Below are 20,300 nucleotides of genomic sequence, written 5' to 3'. Positions count from 1 at the left end.
AAAGGCCATCAGGTTCCCTGCCTCATCCCCAGCTGCCACACCAGCAGGGCACCACCAGCCCTCAGCCACGTACCAATCCAGCCAGCCCTGTCTGAAGGCCTCAAGCACCAGAAGTGTCACAGATGCAGCTGGTTTGAGCTCTAGCTGACTCTAATGGGAATTAAATAACCACTTTGTTCATCTCAAAACTGAACCGCAGCCCAAGTTTCACAGGCACTGGAGAAAATTGTGTGTTATCTTCAGGGTCTCACGCACATCAGAGTTCCTCGCTGAGTCTTGAATCTGTTTATTCACAAATGAAAGCATTTTGGTTGTATCGAGGAATACCACAACACAGCAAATGCCCATTGCAGATGTTGCCTGAAGTATTCCTAGGCGATGCAAATATTAACGCATACATGTATCAGCTTTTAGATGAGCTTTCCAAGATTCCCCTCTGAATGTACCATTCTAAGGTGTTCCCACTCTTTTAGAAAGATAGGTTTCTATTTATCATCTAGGGCTGAACTGGAAACCATCAAGCCGCTTGTATTGGTCTACGCAACATTGTGATTTATTATCTCTCCCTCATCCCATCTATTTTCTGTGCCTCAGATGTGCAATTAAATCCATACCATCTGCTGATGTCTGCACAGGACACGTCTGTACCAGCACAAAAGCAAAATAATAAGTTTTCTGATGACCAGTGTTCCTCAGAGCTCAGGGCAGCTGACTGCTCCCCAGGAGAAGTGTCACGCAGGAGCTGCTCGAACTCAGAGCAGTCCCAGAGCGAGCAGTGCCAGTCAGAGCCTCCCTGAGTTGTGCAAACCAGCACTGGTGTTTGCTTCAGCGAGACCAAACGCTGCTCTGTATTTGTTTTAAGCTCGCTTTAAGTTTTATTTAAAATTTCAGACATTTACAGAAGTTCAGATGCCTCACTCAGACTCACTCAGTCTGTCAAATGAACTAAATAAACATGTTTCTGGTAGGTGCACACAATACATACGTATTGTATATAGTCACGTATATAATGCTAGGGACCATTAAAAAATACATCAAAAGTCTTTGCTGTATTAGAAAGGTTTCAGCATTGAGTTAGAGGCAGTGCTCTCTCCTCCAGAGAATGTTTTTATATATGATAGGAAGATACGAGGTCACATTACTCTTAAGGATTTACTACACTTGCTTGCTTCTTGACAATGCATTATATATCTGGCATCCATTTTCATAAATACCCAATGAATTTCAAATTAAATTACTTTGGGGAAATCAATTTCTGGCTGTCTCAATAAATCACACACATTCCAGCTATAACGTCTGGGTGGTGAGAAGGAGCAGGGCTTTGTGTATGTCCCTTGGGCCCAAGAATTCTCTTCCCAGCCCTGAATGATTTAACGCGGCCATTACTTAGCAGGATAGGTGCACGGCTGTGAGAAAGGCTAAAAAAGAAAAGAAAAGGAAAGGTCAACAAACGTAAGCAGGAGCAGCACAGCGATTCAGTGCTTCACCTGTTGGCTGGAGCCAAATCCCAATCCCAGATCAATACTTTGCGGCGGATTAGCCAACATGCAGAGAGAGGCTGAAGGCAGCCCTGTGCCAGGAGGGGTAAGAGCTGTGCTTAGTGAAAACCAGCTGAAATGCTGTCTCGTTAATAAAAAGGAGAAAAAGAGGAACTTTATCTGTTTTGTGTGAAATCAGATACTGTAGAGATAACAGAGACACAGCAAATCTCTGTTATCACTACGCCGGCGTTTGGAAAGATAGGCACTGTCTGGTGGAGGAGAAAGGGGTAGCACTGCGCTGAGGACCTGATGGGCTGTCAAGATAGAGACCAGCATGAATGAAAATGAATTTTTGAAGGTCGTAATTGCGGTGTGAACGGCCGACGAGAGGGGCCCTGCGGGGCCTGAAGGAGTTGGAGGCCGTGCTGCGCCTGGCGGGCGCTCCAGGGCCCTGTGCTGGGGCCACACATCACCGCACAACGAGTGCCGTTCCCAGCTCGGGACCGAGGGCCCGTCTGCCGCTCGGGGAAACGGGGAGAGCAGGCTGTGATGGCACGAGGACAGAAGCAGACGCGTGAGGTCCCGACACACGTGGGGAAGGCACCCTGAGCGCAGGGGCTCGTGAGGAGAGGGGAGGGCAGCACTCCCGAAGCCAGCACGCTGCGCGCTGTGTGGGGGCACACTGACACATAGACCTGCTTGAGCACACATGAGGAAAAAAGCAGAGAGACGGAGCAGCCCAGCGAACCGGGTTGTTCTGTCTGGGCGGGCGATCGCTGCGAGCGCTCCCGTCACGAAGCCCAGCCCCACGGGACCCGCTCCCTCCCGCCGTTCCGCTGCCGGCACCGTGGCCGTGGGGGGGCGGAGGGGCGGGCCGAGGGTTTCGGGGCGGCGGGGCCCGGGGCGGGGATCCCCGCCGGGGTGGCGGGGGGGGGGGGCGGCCTCTGCGCGGCGCTGACGTCGCCGAGGGGCCGGGGCGAGGAGGCTGCGGCTCGGGCCGGCAAGATGGCGGCAGCGGCGGGTGACGGGTGCGTGCGGGCGGGCGACGCGGGGCGGCTCGGCTCGCTTCCCCGCCGCCGGCGGGGGGCGAAGAGCCGGGGAGGCGGCGGCCGGTCCCCGGGGAGAGGCGGTAGCGAGCGGGGCGAGGCGGGCGTCGGGCTGGGGGCGGTGGGGAGCGGGGTCCCGGGGCCCTCGCTTAGGCTGGGGAGGCGGGGGCTCGGGGAGGGAGGCGGCGGGGCGAGCTGCGGGACCGGGCGGGCTTGGCCGGGGCAGGCAGCGGGAGGCGGCCGTGCGGGCCGGCGGGGTCGGAGGCGTTCGTTTTGCTAAACCTGAGGCGTCCCGCATGTAGCCGGGGGGGTACGAAGCGGTGCATGGGTCCGAGCTACCCGTTGGCCTGTTCTCAGCTGCGGGAAGCGCGCGGTTCTTCGCGGGGAGAATCTTTAGGTGTAGCCTTATAACAGGGTCCGCTGCCAGCGGCTCCTTCTGGGCAGCGTTACCGCACGAGCGTTCCTTGGCTGAAAGAAAAACGCGAATAATAACGAGGGAACCGTAGGTCGGCAGGGCTCCGAAGGAAGGAGGCTGGGGGTTTCGTGTCAGAGCTGCGCAGTTACAACTCGGAAGTCGCTCGCAGCGTTTCTTTTTGAAGTGCTGCGCCGATCTGAAGGTCTCACTGTTAGCCTGAGGGCTGCGGGCTGCGCTTGGGTCGGCTTTAGAAACAACAACAGCAACAAAAAAACCCACAGCAGAATCTGTCTTAAGGAAACCGTGCATCTGGCTTCAAGCTACGCGCGTGTTACCCAAACTTGCCGCCGTCGCAGCAGCCGCGATCGCTGTTTTTCAGCTGTGCAGCAGGTAGGGGACCTGAGGAGCTTAAAGAAACGAGCATACAGTAAGATCGAGATACGGCTCGTTGAGAATTAAACATCGCGGTCCGTGTATATTTGTTGCTGGTGAAACTTTAGGGCAAGGAGGCGGCCGCGTCCCTGCACGTTCGCAGGCAGCTCGCTGCTTTCAGGAGCGCTGCATCACGGCTGCTGCTCGGGGGGCTGATCTCTGCGCTGCTGGTCAATTAATTTGCAGTTTCTTTGTGTGTGTGCGGAGAACTGAGCCCGGGGAGAGAAGAATGCACGAGGAGTGCTGAATAACTTTCTTTAGGGATTCTTGGCAGTGCAGCGTTTACTTGAACTGCTTTACTCCAGCTGCAGATTTCTACCAGGTGTATCGATCAGCATCCAGGGTTTTATTTTTTAATGAGCTTTACACATTATCCATCACTTCAGTCCTGTTTCGCTGACTTGTCTTGCCAGTTCTTAGTTTTAATCTGAAGTTTATAAAGTTTCCCATTTGATTTAGTTTCAGTCCTTTAGCACTCCATGTCCTAAAGCACTCATGCTGTGCTTACATTCAGCCGTGTAAGCAGTGTAGTGTCACTCTTGATGCTGCTTTTCAAGTGAAGAATAGTTTTGTGGACTTATAATATCATAAAGAAGAAAAGATAAGGCACAGTGTTTACAGCGTGACTTTAGAAGTAAGACAGTCAGGAAGGGCTGACTGATGGTGTTGCTGTGTCCGACAGCCCAGTTTGGTTTTCTTGCCTGCTGGAAAGGACTGTTACTTACATGTGCAGGAGGGACTATTTTGGTTAGCTCGAAAGCACAGAGCTGAATCTTATCTCTTAAAATTCTGTCAACCACGTTTAATCGCTGCTGTTCTTAGGAATTTCTCTAGTATTCCTAGGAAGGTTTGACCTACACGTACAACTCTGAGATGTGTGAGTTCCTCATATTACAGACATCATTATTAGAGAAGCTCAGCTTTGTTGGGGAAGAGTTGTCAGACTAGGGGAAGACATGGAGTAAAATTAGTGGTCTTATTTACAAAAACAGTATTAAAAACAAATGTAGTATGGATAATTATTTGCAAAAGAATCTCATTAGCAGCCTCTGAATAGACTGCCTTTTAGAAGGAATGAATGCTGTGGACGCCAGCAAGCTGAAAGCATTCGGCAAGCCCTTATTTTTGTGGTCTGTTGGCATGGTACTCGAGGGATCCTGACCTCTGGAGCACCGGGGCTGGAGCTCAGTCTGGGATTCACCACGTGGGTACCCAGAGGTCACAGCGCCCAAAATCCTTCAGTGCAGTTGGTATGGGCGGGAGGCAGCTCTCAGATAAACTGAATGAGGATGACTGAAGTGTAAAATTGTGTGCACTTTCCTGGTTTCACTGTGGCTGGTTCAGCCTTTCCTGCATGATGGTGAGAGCAACACCATGCGTGCAGCCCTGGGTGCCAGCCATGTGCTTTTGTTGCACCTTTTGGTAGCTGTGTTGAAGCATCTTAATGGGCATTAGCCACAAGATGATTAGCTGATCAAAGTCGGTTGTTTTTGTTGTTGTTGTTAAATCTTTTAGCTACAGTTTTAATGTAATTACCAGGTGAAAAATGAAGCTACTTTCCTATTCAGTTGCTGCTTTTATACCTGCTTCCCTTCCTTAGTGTCATGTCATCAGATGTTAGGATTCCCCTGATCAAGTGTAAGGCAGACACCTTTTCTAACTCAGTTAACCATTTCTTCTGCGTGTCAGGTCCTTTGGATTCTATCCAGAGCAATCTAAATCATGTAACATTTTGCAGCTGGTTTACTCATCCGTAGAGCACAGGGTCCTGGACCTTGACATACAGCCCTGGCAAGGTCCACACTATACCCACATTTGTAATGGCAAAACATAGGTTTTGGTTGGCATAACCTGCATATTTCACAAGCACTTGTCCTGCCCAAGTTGAAGTAACTTTCATCTGGTGAGTACTGTGCTCGCTGAGACTGGTGCTGTGTGCTCTTTAATTTTGCCTTTCCTAGTCAGTGATATCGTGGGCACAAATGCTCCAGGTCAGACAGAATTGCTTCCTGACACGTCAGTTGTCTCTGGGCGATATCTCTCAACTAGGTTGGTTTTACCATCTCTCTTTAGACTTTATGAAGGTGAAGAAAGAATGAATCACTGTCTCTTTAATTCCTGTTAGTCAGAGCCTGCCTGTTTGTTTTAGGTAAATGCACCTTACAGGAGAAAGTAAATACAGCAGGTTTGAACAAATAAATGCTACCACATAAACTTATAAGGATGTAAGCCAACGTTAGTCACCTTTATGCGACTTTTTAAGACATCAGTTGGAAAAATGTTCAGAATGCAATTTTTAACAAAGTTTTAAGTGAGTTGAGCTAGATATCTAATAGTATCTCTGTCTCGTGGAGAAGGAGGTCTTCTTTTCCGGATCACCTTCTTCCCTTTTTTTTTTCCCCAGTGGTGTTAGGGTCACTTGTTAAAATGTACTTATTTGAAGATACATTGTTGAAGAGCGCACTGGTATAAGGTTTGCCTGAGCACAGAGCTGCAGTGATTTAATTAAAGGTGTGGTTTAATTAAAGGTTTGAGTTGTATAAAGTCTCATTTGTCTACACTGAGCATACTGTGTAAACATAGTACATTTAAGTGAACCTTGCACTCCTGCACCTGTGTGCTTAGAGATAGAATTAATAGGAACATTTCAAATTGTGTTTCTATCCAAACTCTCAAACAGTTGTGTTTAAAATAAATTGGTGTGTCTTTGGAGACGGGGGGGGGGGGAAACCAACAACAAAAACCAGGCCAGTGTGCTTCAGTTCCGAGCCAGAAGGTGCTGCAAATCTGAACAGCAACAATGGGACTGTTTAGTCTGAGCGTCAGCCTGCTGATGACAGTGTGGGTTTTGACTCTGTGTAACTGAGTGCTATGGTGTGTTTGGTGGGACTGAGTTGGATGAAGATCATGATCTTGACCTCCAATAGGAATTTGGTACGTTGGCATCTATCAAAGTGATACAGCTGGGTATTTATGAACTTTTTTTTTCTTTTTTTCTTTTTAGTTGCAGATGGAAATGTCACGGGCAGAAAATAGTTTGGATGATGTATTTTGCTAGCGTATCTTTGCAGTTTCAGTTTTAACAATGGATAAGTGTAAGCACATAGGACGCCTGCGACTGGCCCAAGATCACTCCATTCTGAATCCACAGAAATGGCATTGCATGGACTGCAATACTACCGAGTCTGTGTGGGCATGCCTCAGCTGCTCGCACGTGGCGTGTGGGAGATACATTGAAGAACATGCACTAAAGCACTTTCAGGAGAACGGTCACCCGGTGGCATTGGAAGTAAATGAGCTGTATGTTTTCTGTTATCTCTGTGATGATTATGTTCTTAATGATAATGCAACTGGTGATATAAAACTGTTGCGAAGTACATTAAGTGCAATCAAGAGTCAAAAGTATGAGTGCACTACTCGTAGTGGGAGGACTTTGCGTTCTATGGGTGCGAGCGATGATTCTTACCTTTCACACGATGGTGCCCAGGCCTTGCTTCGGAATCAAGACCGCATGTTCACAGCACTGTGGCACAGAAGGCGTGCGTTCATGGGCAAAATATTTAGGTCGTGGTTCCAGCTGACGCCTAGCGGAAAAAAGATTTTGGAAGAAGAAAAGCGTTTGGAAGAAGAGGAGGAAAGAAGGAACAAAGCTAGAAAGAGAAGACAGGAACGGAAGCGCCAGTTGAAGGAAGAGATGGAAAAGATGCCTCCAAGAAAGAGTTGCCGTTTACAAAACCAGATGAGAATGTCCTCACAAACAGCATCCAGCGTGCGAAGGACATCACAGAACATGGAATCCATGTCAGAGTTGAAAGAAACGTATACCTCAGATGAAGTAAGATTGAAAAAAATAGGCGACTCTCCAATTAAACGAAGGCCCACCGTGACTCCAGGGGTAACGGGACTGAGGAACCTGGGAAACACGTGCTATATGAATTCTATCCTGCAGGTATTAAGTCACTTACTTATTTTTCGAGAATGCTTTTTAAAGCTTGATCTCAACCAAACTCAGGAACTGCTGGCAACAGCAGCCAGTGGTAAAACCAGGTCTTCATCTAGACGCTCGTCAATAACCGCTTCAACGTTACAAGTGAATGAGAACCAAGAGAAAGGAAGGGGATCATCTTCTGTGAGACGATCTAACTTATCCTCTGGATTAAGTGGAGGAGCATCAAAAAGTAGAAATATGGAACTCATTCAGCCCAGGGAGCCCAGTTCAAAGCATATTTCTCTTTGTCACGAGCTGCATACTCTGTTTCAAGTGATGTGGTCTGGCAAATGGGCACTGGTGTCTCCTTTTGCCATGCTTCATTCTGTCTGGAGACTAATTCCAGCCTTCAGAGGGTATGCCCAACAAGATGCTCAGGAATTCCTTTGTGAACTTTTGGATAAAGTGCAGCAGGAACTGGAGACTACGGGGACCAGATACCCAGCTCTCATCCCTGCTTCTCAAAGAAAACTTATAAAACAGGTTTTGAATGTGGTTAACAACATTTTTCATGGACAGCTGTTAAGTCAGGTATGTTTTTGTGATCTTTTTAAGATGTGTAATGATTTGTAGTTACAGATTTATAGCAGCCTATGATCGGCACCCTTCAAAGGTTAATACGTGTTTAACTACTGAGGAGGGATGGGGAGGATGTAGTTCAGACAATTTTAGAAGTAAGGTCATTTGGCCGCTCCTAAAAATAGGTCACCTTATGAACATAAAAGTTATAAATTTGGTATTGTAAAACACATTCATGAAGCTACTGATAAACATTTGACTTTGCTACTGAAGATCAACTGACACGCAGTAATAAAGAATTTAGAATTTAAAGTACCTAGTTGGCTATGGCTGTGTACAAGGATGCTGATCCTTCTTTTCCATAACAGCAGAAAGATACAGAAAGCTCTGTAGACACAGGAACCAAATTTGTGGGGTGGAGGCAATGGTGGTTTTCCTTTTCTCTGTCAGACTGCCCTTTTTTTGCCCCCCAATTGTTCTTGTTTTCTTTTTGGCTTCCTGTTAAGTACTTCAGTGTGCCCACTTACTATTATGCATATCCCGACTGTGTGTGTGTGCAAACATCTGTGAATTAACAAATGCTGATTTCTGTGGAATGCATCATAAAACTAACTGCACTACAACAGGAACAGAGGCTGAGATGAGATAGTCTTGGTCTTCTGGAAGTGGTCTGTGATACCCGTGCACACATCACTGAGGTAATGCAGAAACGTTTAATGGATACATTGTGTGAATGAATAGAGAGGTTTGGGACAAATTAACAAAAATGTGGGTATTGCCCCTACTTTGACAATTGGAGTGCTGGTTCAGTATTTGAGTATGTAAAGCTAGAAATGCAAATGGCTTTTAACTGAGGTAAGATTGTTTTCTGCTACGATTGGTGAACTTTATAAGCCAGCAGGACTTTTAAAATTAGAGTTGTATTGCAAAATATATTAACTTTTAGTTCATTTTAGGGTTTAACTATTAGAAACTGGTACATCTACTAATAAAAATAGGTTATCCGTTACCTTCTGTTCAGCCTACTGTAAGAGAACTTCTATTGGCATGCTTACTGTTTCCTCAGAGTGGTTATCTCTTGCATAAGGGTTGCACAGATATAAGTGTCTAAAGCATCATATCGTTAAATCTTTCTATTTGAAAATCACATTCTTCTCCAACAGCGACTTTGATTGAAAAAAAAAAAAAACAACAACAAAGAAATTGCTTAGGTATACTGTCCAGGTGTGCTGTGCAAGCCTTCTAGTAGGAGTCATTTATTGGAAGAATTACTGAGGCTCTGAAGACACTATTTCAGTAGTATTGCTTCTTTCACATGTTTTTTAGCTTTATCTAAAGAGGTTTGTGACTAGAAACCCACCCACGTTCCTGTAACTAAGGAGGGGAGTAATGAGAATTCACTCAAGTGTCATTGAGTGAGCCTGAAAGGGGAACTAAACAGATTCAAGCTATGCAATGACCACAACACATGGTTCTTTTACTCCAGATGGCCAATATCTGTGTGCAAAATACAGCCTTGATGAACTTCAAAGTGCCTAGAATGAGCAGAACAAGAAAAAGTGCACTGAGGCTGTTAACTGCAGTAATTTCTCCCCGGCTCCTGAGGCAGTTTCCACAGGTAGTGTCCAGCACTTGACCTCCCGATGTGTCCCTTGTGTTCTCTCGCTCCTTTGTTCAGTTTAGTTTTCACTAGCATTTTGAACGTGTGGCAACACCACCACATCTTTGACAACGTTAATTCTTTAAAAGTAAGGGATGTAGTCTTTGTCCTTAAGTGCGTAGTGTTTTCTGCTTATAAGCTGTAGCAGTTGCACAGTTTCTCTCTAGATGGTAGCTGGAGCCATAGCGTGCTGCATTTATTCACAAATTTGGATGGGTCTTTAATCAGTACTTTATGAGCCACGTCTTAATTCAGTGAATAAGGAGAGCTGAGAAGCTGATTTCTGTGCAGCAGCTGCCTTCCATTTTAGAATCATGAAAAGGTTATTATCCATTAGTACTGAAAGTACTAATAAAACATATTTGATTCTATGAGACACTCAAGTGCAGTGAAGCCAGTCTACTTGACCTTTAAACCTCAGGAACTGTTCTTGATACAGTACACAGAGGATCGCTTGCAATGTAGATAAGCTGTATGTTTACTTAGGTTTTACATTACTTTCGCGTGTGCAATAAAACGTTGTCCCTCTCATAGCCATTCTGTTTTAACTTGAAGGCAAACCATCGCCTGGAATTTGCCGTCAGAAACAGCTGCCTGATTCAGCTCTGTAACTCTATTCAGAATATAAGATGAAGAAAGAAGGAAACAGAGTGTGTGAGAGTCTTACTCAGATTTCTTTTTGATAACCAGAAAAAACTTTAGGTGATGTCAAAACAGCAACACCTTTTAGATGAGTTTGTGTTTTGTTATGTTCTCAGTCAACTGATTCACGGTCAGACTTCCCAACTACTACTTGAAACCTCATACTTATTTATGGAACACAAAACTAGGTAGCAAGTAACTCCGAGAATAGCATGTGTAGACGAGCAGATTGCCTCTTGGCTTTTTTATCAACTTTATTGACTCCGAGATCCTTTTTAGGGTTAGAGATCTTTACTCTGAGGTACTCATTGTGAAACTTTCCTTCCCTTGGGAACTATGGGTATTTAAGACACAACTAGAAAATGCTCTTTCCTTTTTTACATGCTAGTCTCTCTCCAGTGATTGCCTGGGGGGAGTTGTGCTGTAATATTTCTTGAGCAAATGAGTCAACCTTGTAAACAAGTGCTTTCAGACGCAGATCTGTTTAGCAGTGGCCCCATCCCTCTCAACCTCGTTGGGACAGCAAAGAGATGCCAACATCCCCATTAAAAACCCAGTTATTTTCAATTCCGTAGTTGTACTCTTGTGGAAGAAGGGAGACCCATTCTCTCCTGTCCTTGATCCTTCAATGGGAAAGGCGAAGGAGAATGCACCGGGAAGTTTTGTGCCGATCTGAACTGACCCACAGGCCCTTGAAGGACACTTCAGGAACCAAAGTAGGTTACCCGCTGTCCCTGAGGTTCTTTTGGTTTAGCTTTTGAAATGCTCCCAGCTAATTAGCACGGTATGCAACAATTTCTAAAGTATCTTTATTTCAGGTGGTTTTTTTCCTCAGTGTTAAGCAGGGAATTGTGGGCAGGTATATCTTTGGAAAGCCGGGAGTTGCAACAGCGGATTTTTACTTTCCAAGCGAATGTGTATTTTCAGCACCGCGTTTGGAAAATCGTGTCCCACACGTCTACAGAAATGATGTTAGCAGAAACTGATGGCGTGTAGAGCAGCAAATTCGCATCTTGCACTAGGAAATGGCTGAGACAGAATCTGGGCTACATGCCTCCCCCAGCTAAGCGCTGCCGAAGACTCAAGTGCTCGGAGAAATGAATATGCAGGAGATCCGAGGAGCGATTCGGTTCTAACAGATGTAAATTAAGTTTAAAGTTTTAAAAGGCGACACCTCTTTATGCAGTTCTTACTCCATTTACTTGCTTAACTGATGTGCTTCAGGGCAGATTGGCTGAGAATAGGGGAAATGAGCAATCTTTGGCTTGTTTGAAGCCCTTCAGCTTTGGGTGCTGCGCTCTGAGTGTAAGTGTGGGGGAGAATGTGGTGGTGACAGCCATGCAGTGCTGGCTGCAAAGTCTCACACCGAATAAACTGCTAAAAGCTGTGAGAATTCCAGTAGATGACAGGAGTGTTTAAACTTACACCAATGTGCAACCTGTGTGCTGGTTTCTGCATTCTGGTTTCTAGAATGTGCTGGTTTATATATATATATGTGGCCGCTGGGCTTTTCTGTGTTGCCTGAACCACAGTGTGGTTGTCCAGTTGCTTTGCGCCCAGGTGGTAACATTTTAAGTCGATCTGTAGGAGGCCATTGAATCACATGGTTTGCTGTGGTTTTGCTTGTGTTGTTGTGTTAAATAGGTAGGGATTGTTTTGACGATGGCCTACACTCATCACTACAAATTCCAGTTATGCTTGTAACTGAAGAAATAGAGTACGGGCTGTCCTGTTGGAATGCCAAATTGTAGGGGCGTCCTAGAAATCAAATCCCCTTTGATTACTTTACTGTGGAAAAATTCAAGTGCAATTTTTAAATATGTAGCTGCTTACAGAGGGAAAACTTCCGTAGCAGTGAAGGCACAAAAATGGCTGGCTAGCTTACTGTTCTTAGAACAGAGGTGGTAGCAGTTGTCTTTCTTCCATGGAAGTGTAGGGAACAGAAGCAAAACAGAGCTGACGCTGGAGCTGCCTTCTTCTGCAGCAATATGTTAACTATTTTCTTTGGTTGCATTTAGGCTGAATGCCATCTGGGGCAGTGGCTGTCCATCAAATTATTGCGGGCTCAGTGATGCTTGTCTGAGCAGCCTCCGTTCTTAGCTCGAGTCAAGCAATCTGACCCAGCTCCTTTCAGTCTGGCCTTTGGCCCACGATTGAATGCTGAGCTTTAACCAAACAATTGTATATAGCACTCGTATTTCAAGGCATGAGAGCACGGCCAGGCAGAGCACAAAGTAGGGATTTCAGCTAGCTAAAAACAGTAGTTCACTTTCTTTGCTCTAATGTAAACTTCTCCCGCAGATTTGTTATAATGACAGCATTAAGACTTCCTAAAATAGCAATAGCAGAATGTAACAGAGAGAGGTGAAATTAAACTCTGTTTTTCAAAAACAGCTGTAAAAAGGTACACGTCACTAATCAGATTGCTCAGCCTAATTCACTCCCTTGTTTCTGTTGTTCATGGTCATACCAAAAAGAAAGGGTTGGAGAGATACAGAAATCAGGGCTGAGCCGTGTGGATACTGGAGGAGCGTGAGGGGTCCCTCTGAGAACGGGAAAGATGGAATCATCGTGGTGAGCCCCAGCGCAGATGGGTTCTAGCTGAGGGAAAGGTCCCCCTGCTTCTTGCTGACCCAGCTAGGGAGCTCAGGCCTGGCACGGGGAAATAGGTTTGATCTTTGTTCCAGCCCCTATTTATGTCTCCTTTAGCACTCTGTGGGTGCGCACAGGAGCAGCTATTGCACAATGGCGGTAGGGTTGGGTGGATGCTTATTCATATAGCCAGGGTACTTGGCTGCTGTGAATTTGCCAGCAGCCCAGGTGATTCTTTTAACAGTTTACCTCCTCTCGCCTTTGGTGCAGCTGTGCATCAGTGCATGGGTCTGCTGGCACAGCTCTGCTTACCTCACAGTTGCACAAGGAAATGAAAAACAATGCTGTCGCATCAGTTTCACTTTTTTTCTGACGGACAAAAGCTGGAAGCTGAGCCAATTACATGTCTGTTTTCCTTTGGGATAGCATTTATTAACTAGTTGAGAAAGAGGATCTTAAAATGACCTAGGTTACTAACATGGCAAGCTAGATTTAAAACCTCAGGACTCGCTAAAATTACCTCTTCTGCTTTCGTGTGCGTACTTCATCCCAAGCCCGTTCATCTTCAGTGGGCATTCAAGTTCAGCAAATTCTCGCTTAAGTAACTCATCAATTCAGTAAACTTTTGGCCCACCAAAACCACCCGTTTGTACAGCAGAAATCTATTAGTCATTCTGTGTTTACGCTGGAGCTGGCTTGAACTGCGGCCAAACGTATCGTTTTGTCTCCAAGTCTAGATTCCAGCTCTGCATTACTAATAGTTTGTGGCTTTGAAACATTGCCAGATGTTCGCACTTAAAAAAGAAGCTCCTGTCAGTGTAAATTAAAACAAAAGAGTCTCTTTTTTGCTGTGTAAATTCAAAATTTTGTTTTCTAAGAACAAGGCTGAGGCGTTTTCTTCTTAGAATGTAAAGCAACCAGCAGCTCTCTTGACTCTGCTCCTGAACACGTGTGCCTGTACACAAAGATCCGTGTGCATTAGGCAGCTAATGCATAGGTTGGGTATAAGCTGCTGTGGCTGGTAAATGCATTAAATAATTGCTCACAAGAATAACACTTAGAAGGGGACATAAGGGGACAAATATCCCTTTATGTAAATAGTCCAAAAGTAACAAAAGCAGGGTGAATAACTAAGTAACAGCAAACTTTCAAAGGAAAATAAAAGGGCTCCTGAAAGAAACAGTGCATTTTCACTCTCATCGTGGCCTACTAACCTACTGAAGGGAGCTACCCTGAATATATGTCAGTCAGCAACACCAAGGCTTGCCTGTGTGACAGCAATGCTTGGATCCATTGTGGATCTCCATTCCATTATTGCTATGTCTTTGGATTACTTGTTCCAAGCAACTCATGCTGTTTCCTTAAAAAGGAAGCAAACTTATAGAGATTTTATGTGGCAGTTATTTACCCTTGTGGTTGAAAACTTGCATATTCCACTTACTATAAAACAAATGTTTTTTTTCTCATCACCCCCAGCTGTTATTCTCTGCTGATAGGTAGGAGTTACCTTGGAAGTAGGTCTGACTTGAAAATTTTGAGTTCCTGTAATCTTTTTCCATGGGAAAGTTTAGTATTAAAGAAATAAATACATTCTTAACAGTAGAAAACTCAGATAGTTACTCTTTAGGATTGTATCATACTTCCACTGTTCCATTGAACAAATAAAGGGGAACATCTTTAGTCTCACATAAACTTCAGATTTATTGATGTTTCTTTATGGAGCTATATGAGCTATTCTTGCTGTAGTGTAAGCGGGGTTACACTACTGTGTAGGTTCAGCTACTCGGGGAAATTATTCCCCCACATGGATTTTAGGAGGATGGAGATCACTGGGAGGAAGAATGAAATGCTGTGACGCTGTTCTGTTAGCAGCTCGACCTGGCCTTTAGAAGATTGCATTACAAACAAAGATGTAATATTTTGCCAATCTGGCATAGCAGAGCTACTGCTTTTAACTTACTTTCCTAAATATTGACTGTTATCCTGGGTTAATTGCCTCCAGCTGTCTTATCTGGATTTTTGAGGTTGACTTGCGAGAATTCTCCTCTTGGCATTTTGTTTGCCTTGCCTTACTGCTTGTCCCTTCCCTAGTGTGACAATACATCCACTTACTGAAAGAAGAAATACATTATTTTTACCTTTTAAGTTTTCTTTGAAGGAGTGTTCCGGAGTATTTATTTTTAGAGAGAAGACTCCAGCGATTCCGCTGTCTGCTTTCTCTTGGAAAGTGCCATGCAGATCATTTTGACGCTTATTTTGTTTCTCAGTAAAACATAGAAGCACTTAGCCATTTGTGGTAGCAGCATTGGACACTGCTTCAGAGAAAAGAGATTAGCTGTATCATTACTTTTCTTAAATGACTACGCCTTCTGTTTTGGTTCCATTGGTTATCCTTAGGAAAATAATATAAATACACATATATATTTGGAGCTGTACTGTTATGGAAAGCTTTTAGCAAAGTAAGCTTTTGAGTGTAACCAATTTGTGAAATATGGTTTTACAGGTTACGTGTCTTGCCTGTGACAATAAATCAAACACCATAGAACCTTTCTGGGACCTGTCGCTGGAGTTCCCCGAGAGGTATCACTGCAATGGCAAGGAGATGGCATCGCAGTATCCCTGTCCGCTGACAGAAATGCTGGCCAAGTTTACAGAAACTGAAGCTTTGGAAGGAAAGATATATGCGTGTGATCAGTGCAACAGTGAGTAAAGGCAGTATGTACTCATACATATGTTCTCTGTGTAAAATATGAAACAGACTGACAGTAAAAGCATAAAAGTTAAATACTACGAGTCTTAAAAATATATTGTGTTAAAAGCAAAGTTCTTCTCCTTATGTCCTGCTGTTTTGTCACTGTGGCAGCTATTACTTCCTAGAAGGGGAATAGTTCAAGGAATGTTTTAAAGTGTGATGCTTTTCTTAAATGAAGTCTGATCACGCACTCATGGGGATCCTGCTATTCCCAGCTGCAGAACCTATCAGCTTTTTAAATTGAGGTGAATGACCTAAGTGACCTCGAGTGTTTTACACTGAAATCATAAAGTAAGCCTTGCAGAATGGATCTCATGTGTATCCTTTTTAAGGAGATGCATTCCGTAGCTATTTAGGTTCACACAAATACGGTGGATAAATACAAGGCTATTAGCAAGATCTGTGTTATGTAACTGTGTGTTTGGCCTCAGCAAAACGCAGGAAGTTTTCTTCTAAACCAGTTATACTCACAGAAGCTCAGAAGCAGCTTATGGTGTGTCGACTACCTCAGGTTCTCCGATTACACCTGAAGAGGTTTAGGTAAGTACTACCACAACAAACGGTGTTGTAGATTGACCTGCATTGTCTTCTTCCATTGTTTGGGATCGATGTTCTTCAGCATCAGTTTAATTTCAGTTAATGGTACGGTTAGAAATAGTAATAGATTTGCCTTACTAGATTTAAACATCAGTAAGTTATAGTATAAGTAGAGAACTGGCTTTTTGTTTTCCAGCTACTTGCTACTTTAGTATCAAAACTATTTCATCCTTCTTTTCAGTCAGAACCTACTAATCCTGCTGTGAACTCTGTTGGTAAAAATTGATCATGTTATCCTCAAGTAAAGTGAACATTCATTCACTAATGTGCAAACTGAGATTGGATTCAGTTAGAAGTCTCACATAACATTCATATAACCAAATATTGATACATCAGCCAGAGGGTAAGGAAGGGAAGATTGCGTCACTGAGAAGTCTTAGTCCAGGCATTAGCACAGAACTGGTCCGGAATAGGAAGGAAACTGAAAAGGGCATTTAGTTATGTGGAAATACCATTACAGTGAGATCTTAAGATGGATCTTTCCGAAGATGAAGATAGTGGGTTACTATAGACCCATTCCAAAAGTTTTTGAAATAAGTGTTTGGAAACCCTGCCTATGGCAGAGGGGGCATTGGAACTAGATGAGCTTTAAGGTCTCTTCCAACCCAAATCATTCCATGATTCTGTGACAAAGGAAGTCTGCGGAAAGTAGCAAATTCTCACTTATTTTGTGTGCAAAGACAATAACAAAGATAGCTGTTTGTTTTAAGAACACAGCATAGCGAGTTGTTTGTTCTAAAACGTATAAGTTTTCATTTGACTTAACTTTCTAGGTGGTCAGGACGCAATCATCGTGAAAAGATTGGCGTGCATGTTAATTTTGATCAAATACTGAACATGGAGCCTTACTGCTGCAGAGAATCCCTCAAGTCTCTCCTACCCGACTGCTTTATCTACGACTTGTCTGCTGTAGTAATGCATCATGGGAAAGGATTTGGCTCAGGGCACTACACTGCCTACTGCTACAATTCAGAAGGAGGTAGGAACCAGCTGGGAAATACAAGTGTGGGAGAAAAGGGCATTCCTAATTCTAAACTGATAAACTTAACTATCTTTTCTCAAATGCAAAAGGGTGTCACTTGTAGCTGAACTGCCCGGAATGAGAATTGCAGTTTGTAGACCAAAACAGTGCAATTTTTCTACTGACTAGTTAAGCTTAGACTCTCTTGTAAATCCGAGGAAGATAAGCTGGGCTTTTAAAGATAAAGATACAGATACAGTAGCTCAATTGGAAAAGTATACTATTTCAAAGTAACTCTCGTTAGATGGGATTAAGTACAACCTGTCTACTTCAAACGGGTGACCAGTGTCCTGATGGGTGTGTTTGTTTTTTTTTCTTTGTTCGGTGTATTTCTTCCTTTTAGGATTTTGGGTACACTGCAATGATTCAAAACTCAACATGTGCACTATGGAAGAAGTATGCAAGGCTCAAGCCTACATTTTGTTTTACAGCCAACGACGTTCTCAGGCAAATGGACTTGGTAAAATATGTCCTAGCACATCTGAAAGTCAGCAGCACACAGAGTTAGCTGACTGTTCTGTGGACAACAGTAGCAGCTAATCCAAAGGCAATTAACTGTGTGTCTGGTAAAGTTTGAATTGTCGTAACTATATATTTTTAAATGAAATGCAAGTACAGTGTTGTACTTTTCGACTTTGAATCTGTTGTACAATGTTTATATACTTTTGTATTAGGTAAAGTGCTCTTTACTATTGTTAGTAAAAGTTTTTATTGACAGTAAGTAACTTTCTAAGTACTTAGAATTTCAATACAGTTATTTTTTTAAGAAAAAGATTGCCATTTGCATTTAACTCTTACCTCAGGCTGGTTTTTTAAGCTGTTTTTGTATTTTGATAATCTTTTTGAATTGGTTTAGAATAATGACTTTCAATGGAAAACGGATGTTTCTGTGGTTAATTTTCTATATATGCCTGTGTACATTTTATAGTATAGTTCTAATGATATCATGACTCTTACTTTCTGCAGAAATTGCTACTAGGTCTTAGAATATTAACATTCACCAGCAAGGAATGTTTTACATGTTGAGTAGTAACTGAACTTTTAATAAGAAACTTTCTGTATTCCTGACTAAAGTGAAATTTGTTTGAAATCTTCTCCCCACGCCTTCAAGGGAGCTGTGCTAAAAATTATAGAATCACAGAAGGGCTTGGGGTGGAAAGGGCATTAAAGCTCACCTAGTTCCAACCCCCTGCCATGGGTGGGGCTGCCACCTACCAGCTCAAGGTCCCGTATAACCTGGCCTCGAACGCCTCCTCTGGGTGCCCTGTTCCAGTGCCTCACCACTCTCTTCATTGAAAAATTTCCCCCAACTTCTAACCTAAATCTTTTAGTTAAAAGCCATTCTCCCTTGTCCTATCACACCATATAAAAAGTCAGTCCCCTTCCTGCTTGTGACCACCCTTCAAGTAATGGAAGGCTGCAGTGAGGTCTCCTCAGAGCCGTCTCTTCTCCAAAATGAACAAGCCCAGCTCCCTCAGCCTTTCTTCATAGGGGAGGTGCTCCAGCCCTCTAAGCATCCTCATGGCCTTCTCTGCACCTACTCCAACAGCTCCATGTCCTTCCTGTGCTGGGGGCCCCAGTCCTGGACGCAGTACTCCAGATGAGGTTTCACGAGGGCAGAGTAAGAAGGGGACAATCTCCTCCCTCTCCCTGCTGGCCACCCCTCTTGATGCAGCCCGGGATACCATTGGCCTTACGGGCTGTGAGTGCACACTGCTGGCTCACGTTAAGTCAGATAGCTAGCTAGAGAAATCATCTACCATACCCCCAAGTCCTTCTCCTCAGGAGTTCTCCAAGTCTGCACTCCGGTCTGGGATTGCCCCAGCTGAAGTGCAACACCTCACCCTTGGCCTTGTTGAATGTCATTTGGTTCACATGGGCCCACTTATCAAGATACATTGATAGAGTTTCTTAAAATCCAAAATTAAGGAAATAAAGCACATACATACTTGTTTTCATATAAATATTTAAAGAGGAGTGTTCAGTAGCACAAGAATGTATGTATGTTTACTAAGACTTCCATGTTTCAGCCTTAGTGCATCTGATGGTTTAAAATTCAAGTGCCAAAGCCCAAGTGCTAATTTTGAAAAGCGAGGCCTTTTTATTACAGTAATGTAAGAAGCTTTCTTAACAACAAACGCCAGCGCCCACACACACACACACACACACACACACAGCCATTGTTAAGAGAACGTTACCATCTCCTGTCTTACATGGGACAAGCTTTATTTAAATTGTAGCATTTTCCATTTCTGTAATCACTAACACAAGCCTTTGAAAAGAAGCTGTAAAAGGGGTCTGAAAGCATTTTGCATCTGACTGGTTTCCTCAGCTACAACTGCTGTACCTTCTGCATGGTCCTACCACTAGCATTAACAGAACTGTGTGTGGAGGAGAATCAACAGGCCCGAATCGTCAAGTCTTTCTCCAGCTGCAGCAGTTAATGCCAAGTAAATGTTAGTTGTGAAGTTATTTTGCATAATTCCTATGCAAATTGTTACCTCATCTTCTGCAAAGTTTATACCTCAATAAAATGCCTTGATGTGGACAGAAAACCATATGTGTACTGAGAATAGTTCTTCCTTACGTTATTTAAAAAACAAAACAACTTCATGTCACTATGGTTCAGGCATTACATACAGGACTGCTTGTGCCATCTGTCACTGGCTTAATGCTGGTTTTGTCCGTACTTCAAGGTAAATCTTTTAGTGCCATCATTATCTAAGTTTCTGAAAGGTGCCATGTCATAGCAAGCACCACATGGCCACTCTGTGGCCAGCTGTGTCCACATCCACCAGCACTGCCCTGTCCCCATCCCCTACCACAGAAGGGACTTGAGGCGGGCAAGGGGAAGCACCAGGGCAGCTCTGGCACTGGCTCCATACTGCAGTCACTGCCCTGTTACCTGCTATGAGCCTTCCAGCTAGGCTCTAATGCAACAGAGCATTTTGCTTTGGGGCAAAGTTAAGTTCACTTGGCTTTTGCAAACTGCAGTCAAAAAGCTTCCAGCCCTTGGGCAGAGCGGGTGGGCTTTAACCATGTAAAAACTGGTGGTAGTTGCTACAAACTGGCAGTGTGAGTGCACACACTGCATTAGAAGTGTCGTTCAGACAGCCAATGTCAAACAAGAGAAAGCAACTCGGTTATTTTACAGT

At 44.1% G+C, this 20,300-nt stretch overlaps 1 protein-coding gene across 6 annotated transcripts; it reads left to right on the top strand.

Moving 5' to 3' along the window:
• USP44 (ubiquitin specific peptidase 44) lies at positions 2,386-19,703 on the top strand. Of its 6 annotated transcripts, none has more exons than XM_021390209.1 (7): positions 2,386-2,509; positions 6,379-7,893; positions 9,368-9,499; positions 15,279-15,477; positions 15,959-16,067; positions 16,898-17,103; positions 17,489-19,703. In XM_021390209.1, the coding sequence occupies exons 2-7, from the start codon at positions 6,460-6,462 to the stop codon at positions 17,683-17,685; spliced, it is 2,277 nt and encodes a 758-aa protein (XP_021245884.1). In that variant the 5' UTR covers positions 2,386-2,509; positions 6,379-6,459; the 3' UTR covers positions 17,686-19,703. The 6 variants fall into 6 exon arrangements, 5 of the variants coding, with proteins under 5 accessions (XP_021245884.1, XP_021246118.1, XP_021246241.1 ...); XM_021390278.1 differs by lacking the exon at positions 2,386-2,509 and adding an exon at positions 3,195-3,332; XM_021390358.1 differs by lacking the exon at positions 2,386-2,509 and adding an exon at positions 6,194-6,215.

The sequence above is a fragment of the Numida meleagris genome, chromosome 1, assembly GCF_002078875.1.
Source record: "Numida meleagris isolate 19003 breed g44 Domestic line chromosome 1, NumMel1.0, whole genome shotgun sequence".
NCBI lineage: Eukaryota > Metazoa > Chordata > Aves > Galliformes > Numididae > Numida > Numida meleagris.
The sequence above is the reverse complement of the archived record's forward strand: the minus strand, read 5'-3'. Positions and strand labels throughout refer to the sequence as shown.

Bases quoted from the DNA above. Each gene is read 5' to 3' on its own strand.
- USP44 (XM_021390209.1), top strand. From the start codon at position 6,460: ATGGATAAGTGTAAGCACATAGGACGCCTGCGACTGGCCCAAGATCAC. The intron at 7,894-9,367 runs GTATGTTTTTGT...CTTTTACTCCAG, and splicing joins ATGGACAGCTGTTAAGTCAG to ATGGCCAATATCTGTGTGCA. The intron at 16,068-16,897 runs GTAAGTACTACC...TTAACTTTCTAG, and splicing joins TTACACCTGAAGAGGTTTAG to GTGGTCAGGACGCAATCATC.